At 44.8% G+C, this 11,632-nt stretch overlaps 1 protein-coding gene across 2 annotated transcripts; it reads left to right on the plus strand.

The window, feature by feature from the left end:
- Positions 1 to 11,506, plus strand: bnip3lb (BCL2 interacting protein 3 like b). 2 transcript variants are annotated; one of them, XM_066650911.1, is made up of 5 exons: positions 1 to 272; positions 7,305 to 7,527; positions 10,707 to 10,776; positions 11,091 to 11,185; positions 11,353 to 11,506. In XM_066650911.1, the coding sequence occupies exons 1-5, from the start codon at positions 221 to 223 to the stop codon at positions 11,504 to 11,506; spliced, it is 594 nt and encodes a 197-aa protein (XP_066507008.1). In that variant the 5' UTR covers positions 1 to 220. The 2 variants fall into 2 exon arrangements, with proteins under 2 accessions (XP_066507008.1, XP_066507009.1); XM_066650912.1 differs by lacking the exon at positions 1 to 272 and adding an exon at positions 4,185 to 4,335.
- Positions 11,507 to 11,632: the final 126 nt, after the last annotated feature.

Raw genomic sequence — 11,632 nt, forward strand, 5'->3', positions numbered from 1 at the left:
TAACTTCAAAACAAACCCCCTTCGCCGTTGTTTTTTTCGGGAGGGAGAAACAAGGCTGGGGGTTTTGAGACTAAAGACTCCTCTGTTCATTTACACGATCTAAAGTCTACACATTTTCACACTTTGGGGCTACGCGTGTTTGAGCACGTTTATGTGCTGAGAGTCTTACACGAGTCCCTCTCTCTCTCTCGGTCTCTCTCTCTCTGTTTCTCCACATAACATGAGCGACACAGCTGCTCCCACGGATAACAACGGAGAGCCAGGATTAAACGGTATGTTTTATCGTTTTTCTACTTTATTGCAACCTGTCATCGACATAGAGTCGAAGACACATCTTTTATCTACTACACTAAGCAGTTTTAGAGACTTTTATCACCTTTGGCATGCGCAAAATACGATGTTTTTCCGAGTTCAAACCTTGTGCGGAGAACCGTTGGGCTTCAGACTGACATTCGCTTTAACCAATGAGAACGCTTGCTTTGTAAAAGGGGCGGTTCCACGGGTGGAACGACAGGATTTGGGCCAATCGGCGGCCGCGGAGTGTTCTGTGGAAGATGTCAACAAGACGAGGAGACTAAAAATGGAGACCAAGCTAGCTGCAGATGTTAACCTGTTTTCTGGAACCTGTTTACCACATTATTCTTATAATTTTTGTTCTATTTCGCCGTTTATTGTTTTAGTTCACACCTTTAAAACCTTTGTGTAAGGTTTAGTATCTTAACAGCTGGTAAACTCGCGGCTGGAGTGAACTAGGGGGTACTGCACAAAGCAGGATTTCTCAATTTAGCCAGATAGTTTAAGCCCAAAGTCAAGCCTGTTCAGTAAGAACAGATTTGAGAGACAGAGCCTGTTTCACAGCCCTCAGCTTTGGGATTATCTGGCTAAGCAGGTCTGTTTAAGGCCCTTCTCTGTAGTATCAGTTTATTAAAGTTTTTTTTAAAGCCTTAAAGCCTTTTTCTTATTGGCTGATGAACACATGATGGCTTTGTTCTAGTAGATGTAGTCTGTGCATTCCTTTAAAAGCTGTAAAGCCTCAGCAGTAGTTGCTTTATAGATGTAGTTGGCTATTCATGTCTAAATATTGAGACAGCTGTTGAGACATAGAGACATTTTTTGTCTCGTCTGTGACACCAAGCTGCGAGTAAACAGCCAGTCAGCACTTCACTGTTAACTGCACTAAAATGAAATGGAGAGGGACACTTACTCCCACATCATGAGTCTGGAGTTTTCCTGCAACTCGGTCCACTCTATTTCTGGTGGCGTAGCCTACGTTTTGAACGTGAGACGAGTGCAGGGTGTTTTTAGGAAATGGAAGAAAGAACGAGAGGTTGTTAGGGGTCTGTGCCCTGATATTTGACTCTGCCGTGTCTGCTTCTTTTTCTGTAGCATGGCAAAGCGTGGTGCCTCATGTAAAAGTGGGTTATTGTGTTAGTGGTGGGGATTGAGGACAGTGATTGAGATGATGATGATTATATATCGAAGTTATCCTTTGGGCAACAACATGGATAGCTCCCAATAAGCCCCATTTTGACAAGCGTATAAAAGCCTACGTTTAATCAGCGTATGGTTTTGTTTGTCATCTTTTCCTGCCATTCTTTTACATCGTAAAACCTTCAGGTGCCGTTCACAAACCGTTGGGATCCCAGTGGAGAATTTGGGTGTATGCATTACGTGCCCAGTGACACGCAGAGGATTAGGCTCTGATCCAATGATTAGCAGCTTCTTACAGACTTTACTGCAAGTTCAAGTCTGTACTCAGTGCTGGGTGGTAATGATAACATTCAAAATGAAAGTCTCCTTTAATGAATTGCATGAAACCCATGCTTTCTGACGTCTCCTGTTTGTTTTGCAAATCCAGAACAGAGCAGCTTATTTTAATGTGATGTTTTAATTTACTTCTGTGTATTATTTATTTCTGGAAACTGTACACCGTATGTTAAACACTAACCACGCATTATGGGAACATGTTTGTTTAGTTATTCTGTGTTTGGACCTCTTTTACATTTTTTCCCCAAATCAAATCTGAAAGTAGACCTGCATGTTTTTACCACATTGAGAAACCTTCAGCGTGTATAATAGTGTAGTAACTCAGGGGTAAACAAACAAGCTGCTACAGCAAAATAAGCAGAATATCTTCTACATCTAGTTATGGAACTAGCTGAAATATGCTTGAAAAACCTGAACAAGGAAACTTTGACCACTGGGATACCTCTCTTTTCTGGAGCTAAATCATATTTATCACCACTGATGCAGCTAATAAGCAGTTAAAATGTCTGATAATAGATAATATATGCTAATTTTAATATAATATAATGTTAATATAGGGTGGCGCAGCAGGGAGTGTCGCAGTCACACAGCTCCAGGGACCTGGAAGTTGTGGGTTCGATTCCCGCTCCGGGTATCTGTCTGTGAGGAGTGTGGTGTGTTCTCTCTGTGTCTGCGTGGGTTTCCTCTGGGTGACTGTCTGTGAGGAGTGTGGTGTGTTCTCTCTGTGTCTGCGTGGGTTTCCTCTGGGTGACTGTCTGTGAGGAGTGTGGTGTGTTCTCTCTGTGTCTGCGTGGGTTTCCTCCGGGTGACTGTCTGTGAGGAGTGTGGTGTGTTCTCTCTGTGTCTGCGTGGGTTTCCTCTGGGTGACTGTCTGTGAGGAGTGTGGTGTGTTCTCCCTGTGTCTGCGTGGGTTTCCTCCGGGTGACTGTCTGTGAGGAGTGTGGTGTGTTCTCCCTGTGTCTGCGTGGGTTTCCTCTGGGTGACTGTCTGTGAAGAGTGTGGTGTGTTCTCTCTGTGTCTGCGTGGGTTTCCTCCGGGTGACTGTCTGTGAGGAGTGTGGTGTGTTCTCCCTGTGTCTGCGTGGGTTTCCTCTGGGTGCTCCGGTTTCCTCCCATAGACCCACCGTGACCCTGAACTGGATAAGGGTTACAGATAATGATAATGATGATGATGATAATGTTAATATAATTTAAAACTGAAACTGAGGCTCTAGTTACCGCTACTGGGGAGTTTTATTTTTATTTTTATTTTTTGGTGATTCTAAGAAACTCCTACAAGTTCATGTATTACGAAATAACCTAAAGACTGGAATGGACAAGGAATGGTCAGAACAGCATCACAGCTGCCCCAGAGTTATTCAGCAGGCATTAAACACGTGTGCTGTTCATTTTAAGGCCTTGCTGGACTCGGGAGATTGACAGCGTGTCCGTCAGGCTTTTTCGGTTTGGTTTTTTTTCTTCTTCTTTTCAAAGACGGCTCACGTAAAGCCTCTCTGAGCTGCTGCTGGTTTGTATGCGTTTGATCTCTCAGCGTAAACGTGTCTAACAGCTGATGACCTCGTGACCTGAACCAGGGCAGTGTTCATCCTCCACAGCAGCTCACCCACTGTTTACAGCTCTGGATGCAAACACAAGCTGTGGACAGCAGTTTAGCACTGATCTTTTCACGCTCAACATCGCGCGTGTGTGTGTGTCTACATAAGCACAATAGCCTGGGCTTACTGGAAAACCTGATCAATGAATTTACAACCACACATAAAAGCATTTTACAATACAAAGGATTCCTTTTTAAAACCAAAAACCAGAAATTTTTCCCCATTTTTTTCCAAACAGGTAGTTTTTCTTAAATATTTTGTATGAAATAATCCAAAATACCAACGTGTATCAGACGACCTGACTGCTTTTTGGTCCCAAAGCATGTGTGTTAATATGATAAACATAAAGTACTGTTATGTGTGCACCCCCTGCTGAGAAACTGAATAAAACCGTGGTTGTTGAGCGTCCCCAGTCTCACTTCTCTGAACCAAGTCTAGTCACATGACCACAATGTTTACTCAGTTTGAGGAAGTCACTGTGAAGCTCTTCCTTTCTCGTTTTCCTGGGGAAGAGCTGTCCTGTTGCTGTGTCACCAGGAATGATTTTCACGGCCCAGATTGTGTTCCCGTGAGTCAGCCGTGCAAACACAGGACCCGTGATAAAACATTAGTTTGTGATGAGGCAGCAGATCAGGTCAGAGGCCAGAGTGAGACATGGAAAGTTCAGCTCCCTTCTGCCAAGTCTCAGACAATAAAGATATTTGTGTGTGTGTGTGTGTGTGTGTTCCTGCCTTTGCTCACGTAGAGCCTTGAGCAGTGAACTCTGATGTGGCTCATATATCAGTGGACTCGTCGAGAAAGGAGGGGCGAGGCATTTATTGTTTTCTCCTCCAGCTGGAAATAGAGCTTAGGCCCAAACACCAGGGACTTATGGTGGAGCCCTGTGTCTGTGTTTCTGTCTGCATCTCTCTGACATCATCGCTGTCACTCAACTATTTTTGGAAGACTGATCATCTTTTAGAAGGTTCGAGGTGGTACGTAGTTTTACTAGTTTGTGTAAACTCATCTCAGTGCCATGTAAATCAGAAGTAGACTTCTGTGTTTGTCATTCCAGTCATATGTAGCTGTGTGAAAGTTTAGGCTGATATTAATACTGACGTGAGTGGCCTACAATCGCTGGTAACAGATAATAATGACCATTCGTTCATTTGTCTGTTAGCGTATATATGTGATATTTCGTGAATCGTGCTCTGTGTGGTGTTTGGGGCTTTGAGGAACTTACACGATGGATTGAGTGTAGAATTGACTCATTGAGTGAATCGATTCACGAATCGAGTGCACATTCAGATCAATGATTCAGAACATTGTTTACAAGCATGGGCTGCACATGCTCTGACCTCCTGTACACACAGCTGCAGGGAAACTCAGAGATGACACACAGCTCGCTTTAAACACTGGATTATACCTCAGAACTCGGGTTTGTGACCGAAAACTGAGGAATAACGCGTTAAATGACTCACAGAATGTACTTAGGAACTTTGAAGGATCTCTAATTATTGAGTGTTTTCTACAGAATGTACTTAGGAACTTTGAAGGATCTCTAATTATTGAGTGTTTTCTACAGTGGACTGATTAATCACAGATCACTGGACCTAGCAGAACACCACACGCAAAAACACATCAGAAGCCTTGATAAGGAACTGAACAAATTGCACAAAACTAATTGTGGGGGTGGGCGACGTTGTCAAGGCGGCCTCCCTTCATTGGCTGCCCTAACTGTAACCAGGAATCACTGAGCACAAGGCAGGAACACACCCTGTAGGGGGTGCCAGTCCTTCACAGGGCGACACACACTCACACCTACGGACACTTTTGAGTCGCCAATCCACCTGCCAACGTGTGTTTTCGGGCCATGAAAGGAAACCGGAACACCTGGAGGATACCCACACGGACACAGGGAGAACTAACCACACTCCTCACAGACAGTCACCCGGAGGAAACCCACACAGACACAGGGAGAACACACCACACTCCTCACAGACAGTCACCCGGAGCAGGACTCGAACCCACACTACGACACACTGTACACATAATAATTACCAGTTTAGTTTAATTTTATTGCTAGGCTTTATATCTATTATCCAATATGGATGCTTTTTCTATTCACATGAGCAGCGTGTGCACTGAATAAAGCATTTGGAAAACATTCACCATTGATTTTTTTCTGAGGTCTGTTAAATAAGAACATCCACACAAATGCACTGTCTAGCCTTGTGTCTATATTTATTCAACATTTCATTTACGGCACTGCACTGAATCCCAACACACAACACTAAGCATCTTCTGTTTGTATTGAAACATGAAATTGATTAGTGTTTTTCGACCAACAGTAAACCATATGGCACAATCCATCATAGTAATTATTCAGGCATGTCTTCTGTTTCTCCATGAGACTCGGCTGTGTCTGCTTCTGAAGATCTCCAGCTCTGCAGTTCAGATTCAGCCCTGTTTTAAACACAGCTCACCCCGACAAACTAGATCTTCAGGCTGATCTGACCTGGGGCCAGCTGTGTTTGAACAGAGTCGGAGTGAAACCCAGCAGAAGCAGGGTCTCCGTTCCAGGCCGCTTTTGCAAATTGTTTGTTTTCCTTTTCTCTTCTGGTCGGTTTAACTTCGCAAGCAACTTAACCCTGTAGCTCAGACAGGAGTGTTTAAGTACTCTTGCTTTATGTAGAAGCCATTGTGTCACGCGTAACCGAACTATAACAGACTACACTTAGCCGTACGGCTGCTGTCTGGGGGAATCATTATAAGTTTAAGTCTTTAAAAGTTTGTTATTCTCGCACCTGTTTCTCTGAGATAAATAAAGACATACAGTTCTGGGAACTGTGGTGCAATATCTTCTCTGGTATTGACCAGGGTATTGAACAGATGCCTGTTGAAGGACAGTGCTGACTGCTGATGGTTATGTAGATTGTTTCAACATCTCACTCTAAAAATAACCAAAGCGCATATGCCGCTGGTCATCAGCAGGAAAACAAGACAATGAAGAAATCCAAGATTTGTTTTTGTGTAACTCAAAAGGAGCTGGCTCTTAATTGGTGGAGTTTATAAACAACAATCGAACGTGCTTCAAGGATCCCTTAGAAATGTCTGGAGTTATTGGGGGCTGCCGTGGCCTCGAGGTTCGAGAAGCGAGCTTGTGGCCGGAGAGTCGCCGGGTCACGGCTGAAGTGCCCTTGAGCAAAGCACCTAACCCCCAAACTGTTCCCCGGTTGTCTGTGTGTTCACTGCCCCTAGTTTTAGTGAAGAATTGTGCACTAGTGTGTGTTTGTGTGTTCACTGCCGCAGATGGGTCAAATGCAGACAAGTCATTCCCTTAAGGGGATCAATAAAGGGTCATCTTCTTCTTCCTGTGTTACCTTTTTGGCGGTTATTGAAGCTTAACAAATAAAATAAGTGATTCTACCCTGTATCATTCATTCATTCATTCTTTTATCCAATGAGGCACATGGCAGGAACACACCCAGACAGAACCAGTCCATCACAGAGCTACACATGGAGGATACCCATGCAGACTCAGGGAGAGCACAACAAACTACTCACAAACAGTGACCTGGGGTTGAGTTTGAAGCAATTCTGGAGCTGTGTGAGAGCGACACACTCTGTTGCACCAATGTGCTACCTTTTCCACCCTTTATTTCCCTCTAAATGTGTCTTATATATGTCTCATATCCTGGAAAACACTTGGAAATACTTTGATTGATAAAGTAGCGAGTTCTGGATAGTGATTTCCTGAAGGGAGTTGGCATATTTTTCCTAATTATCCCCAGCATTCAGCATGAAGATGGTAATATAAAGTACAACATCTTCTGTCAGGTCCATTTCATACAAAAAGCAACCGTGTGCTTCACATAAACCCAAATTGGAAAGAGTAGTTGTGTTAGGGCTTGTCCTGGAGGACAGGGGGGGGTCATTTAACTCATGCGTTTCCCCTCCTCAGGCTCGTGGGTGGAGCTGGAGATGAACAGAAACTCAGGCGAGCTGCAGGCTTCGTCCGCAAGCCCGGCGACTCCGGCTCTAGCTCAGGTGGTGGAGGAGGACGATGGTATGGCGGGTGGATTGGAACATGTCCCCTCCTCTTCCTCCATCCACAACGGAGACATGGAGAAGATTCTGCTGGACGCCCAGCACGAGTCCAGTCGCAGCAACTCATCCTGCGACAGGTAGGGGGCGCTGGGCAGGCCCACGTTTCATTAGCGCCATCATTTGAAAACCTTACACAGCCCTCTGCAGGTCCTGTCTTTGAACGGAATAATAACTTTATCAGTTGGCGTTTGTTTTGTGTACGAACTGATTTATGTTAAAGGCTAAGCACCACTTAATGAACCTCCATGAATATTCCACATTATTGTAGTTACTGACAGATAGAAGTATGGATTAAAATGAAAGTAGCAGCTTAATTTGCTTTAAAACTGACAATTTTATTAAATTGACGGAAAAACCCGAGCTCGCTACGGAAATTCTTGAACGCGACCGTGACGTCACTGGTGGACGACAGCTGAACAACGCCGCGGTAAAACACCGTTATGACTGACTGTTATGACAGTATCTAGCTAAATAACCAACATTATTCATGACAATAGCCTAGCAATAAGCTAAACTCAAATGTAGAGGTACCGTTATTCTTGTAAATGTGATCGAAGTCGAACTCGAATTCATCCGACACTATAAACCTCCGTAATGCAGCTACGTAGCCGAGTATAATCTGAGACACCGAGTTTAGCGAGTCAAGCTAACGTTAACTAACACCAACCAAAACAGGCGAAGTGAGTGTCCTTACCCTGTTTACCTCCATGTTACAGAGGCTCTTGAACACCTTTCGTTGGTGTCCTTACATGCCCATATTGTTGGAAAAGCGCCAGTGAAATGAGCTACAGATAACGGAGTGAGTGGAGGGTCCTTTCCAAAGTGCCCGTTTAAAGTGGACAAATTTAGTCCATTTTCTGGATATTTTGGGATCTTTGGGCCATTTGTTCACAGATGTCCCACTGTACATTGAATGATTGCAGCCAAAAACAACACACCTTTTCCTCATTCTGCATTAAATTAAGTGCAGCTTCTAGAGTTGTTGTCCACCATCTACGTCACAGGCAAGACGCCTATTAGAGTTTCCCAACACCGCTGGGGGGGGGGACCAATGGTCTTTTAAACCTTATTCCTTCAATTAGTAAGAAATAACATGTTTTCTGACTATCAACAAACACAAGTTAGGAACTCAAACTCCACTGTATTTATTTGTTTGACACTTTCATAGAGCTGCTGCGTAGCCTTTAATATATTTCACTCAAACAGTCTCAGTTTCGATTGGATTGTGGCGTCAGTGAGTTTTTTTCACTCGTATGGAAAGATGTCACTGTGCATTCAGCAATGAAAGCAGCATGTAGCCTCATTTATGGAGAGAGAGATAATATATTAGCACATAAAATATGAGAAATCATGTTTGCTAACAGCTCTGCGGCTGGGTTTTTATCTGTTTAGAGTTACAGACAGAATGAATCCTCAGATGTGGACATTTTCTTTTATCGACTAATATTTCTTTGGAAACGTTCAGTGTGTTTGTGATTAATTGTTGTATATGTTTCATGTAACTCTCAGATATTATATGCAAATAGTTTTCGCAGCTAAAGCAGTTAATTTATTTAGTGTGGCGTCTGAATCACGCTTTAATGTTGATAGAACGTCAGGGCTTCGTTAATATAGAGATTTCAGTTCTGGAGAATCACAACGTCTTACTTTAATCATCGACCAAATATCACACCAAGTTACAGCAGGGGAACATTATCCACCCATACGCTCTTCATTATACACTCGTACTCTATCATTGGAGTGCTTTGTGTGTGTGTGTGTGTCACTATTGGTTTCATTATAGCTGTGTATAGGGTGTGTGTCTGTCTTTGTGGATTGTGCCGTTTGCCAGCCGTTGTTGTTCGCGTTGAACGCTGTCTTAAAGACGCTCTAATCCGAGTCAAACTGCGTGACTCATTTGAGTGTTTACTGAAACAGTCCAAAGGATCACAGCATTTCTTATTCATACACAAACACCCTCTCCATGTTATTTCTTGCCCCCCCCCCCCCCCCCCACTTCCAACTAACTCTCTCTTTCTCACACACACACACACACCACTGCCTGTTACACAAAGAACAATGATGTGTCTGTGAGAATATATGAATGTGAATCCCATCCAGTCGCTGTCCTGCTCCTTTTTAAGAGCTTCACATTAAAATGGCTTACATTCATTCATTATCTTTATCTATAAGCGCTTGTCCTGTTCAGGGTCGTGGTGGGTCCAGAGCCTACCTGGAATCATTGGGCACAACGCGGGAATACACCCTGGAGGGGGCGCCAGTCCTTCACAGGACAACACACACACACTCACACACTCACACCTACGGACACTTTTGAATCGCCAATCCACCTACCAACGTGTGTTTTTGGACTGTGGGAGGAAACCGGAGCACCCAGAGGAAACCCACACAGACACAGGGAGAACACACCACACTCCTCTCAGACAGTCACCCGGAGGAAACCCACGCAGACACAGGGAGAACCCACCACACTCCTCACAGACAGTCACCCGGAGGAAACCCACACAGACACAGGGAGAACACACCACACTCCTCGCAGACAGTCTCCCGGAGGAAACCCACACAGACACAGGGAGAACACACCACACTCCTCGCAGACAGTCACCCGGAGGAAACCCACACAGACACAGGGAGAACACACCACACTCCTCGCAGACAGTCACCCGGAGGAAACCCACGCAGACACAGGGAGAACACACCACACTCCTCACAGACAGTCATCCGGAGGAAACCCACGCAGACACAGAGAGAACACACCACACTCCTCACAGACAGTCACCCGGAGGAAACCCACGCAGACACAGAGAGAACACACCTCACAGACAGTCATCCGGAGGAAACCCACGCAGACACAGAGGGAACACACCACACTCCTCACAGACAGTCACCCGGAGGAAACCCACGCAGACACAGGGAGAACCCACCACACTCCTCACAGACAGTCACCCGGAGGAAACCCACACAGACACAGGGAGAACACACCACACTCCTCGCAGACAGTCACCCGGAGGAAACCCACGCAGTCACAGGGAGAACACACCACACTCCTCACAGACAGTCACCCGGAGCGGGAATCGAACCCACAACCTCCAGGTCCCTGGAGTTGTGTGACTGCAACACCTACCTTCTGCGCCACTGTGCCGCCCCGGCTTACATTCAGGATATTTTTAATAATTAAATATGGTGCTATATGCATATTTATTATGTATACAGTTACATACTCTCACTCTGAACTCTGTGTGTGTTCTGTCTACAGCCCCCCACGCCCCCCCAGTCCTCAGGATGAAGGTCAGATCAGCTTTGATGTGGACAAAAGTGACACTCAGGTGCTCTCTTACTCAGTTATTATATCTACTGATGTCTTAAGGCATTTTCAGGGTTAAATCGAGCTCTGGGTCATTTTCACCCTTGGTGTGGGTCATTAGGGGCGGTGTGAAAGAAGTAATCGCAGTAATCGAAGTAAACCTTAGTGTCTGTTTTGTTTCTTAGAGTGTGTATTAATATTATAGTTATTGTTTGTTTATTTTATTGGTGTATAATTTGATATCTACCGTTAACGTCTCACTCGGAACGCTACAGTAATAAAAACATCCAGAACTGTGTCTATACCAACGACTGGATGTGGTCTGTGTGTGTCCAGGAGGTGCTGGAGAAGATGAGGGATGACGATATTCTGATGAAGGACTCTGATTGGGTGGCAGATTGGTCCAGCCGACCCGAGAACATCCCGCCCAAGTGAGTGCCACCTAGTGTGGGGTGGTGAGCCTTAGCTGAGCACACAGTGACTGAAAGAACACAACAGGAAACACTCAAATGAGATTCATTTACATGTTCACTTTACTTTACTTTAAGTCCAATCAGAATATGACGGTGATGACGGAGGGTGTTTTTAATCTTTGCAGGGAGTTTCATTTCCGTCATCCCCGGAGATCAGTGACCCTCAGCATGAGGAAAACAGGAGCAATGAAGAAAGGAGGGATATTCTCCGCCGAATTTCTGAGAGTCTTCATACCCTCATTGCTACTTTCACACATTCTGGCCCTGGGACTTGGGTGAGGACACGCACACACACACACACACACACACACACACACACACACACACACACACACACACACACACACACAAAGATTGTTATTACTGTATTCAGGTGTGTAGTTTCTTCTTTTAACCAGCAGAGAG

The sequence above is a fragment of the Hoplias malabaricus genome, chromosome 18 (assembly GCF_029633855.1).
Source record: "Hoplias malabaricus isolate fHopMal1 chromosome 18, fHopMal1.hap1, whole genome shotgun sequence".
Classification (NCBI taxonomy): Eukaryota; Metazoa; Chordata; class Actinopteri; order Characiformes; family Erythrinidae; genus Hoplias; species Hoplias malabaricus.

Excerpts from the sequence above, each read along its gene's own strand:
- bnip3lb (XM_066650911.1), top strand. The coding sequence starts at position 221 with ATGAGCGACACAGCTGCTCCCACGGATAACAACGGAGAGCCAGGATTA. Across the intron at positions 10,777-11,090 it reads TGGACAAAAGTGACACTCAG|GAGGTGCTGGAGAAGATGAG; the intron begins GTGCTCTCTTAC and ends GTGTGTGTCCAG. Across the intron at positions 11,186-11,352 it reads CCCGAGAACATCCCGCCCAA|GGAGTTTCATTTCCGTCATC; the intron begins GTGAGTGCCACC and ends TAATCTTTGCAG.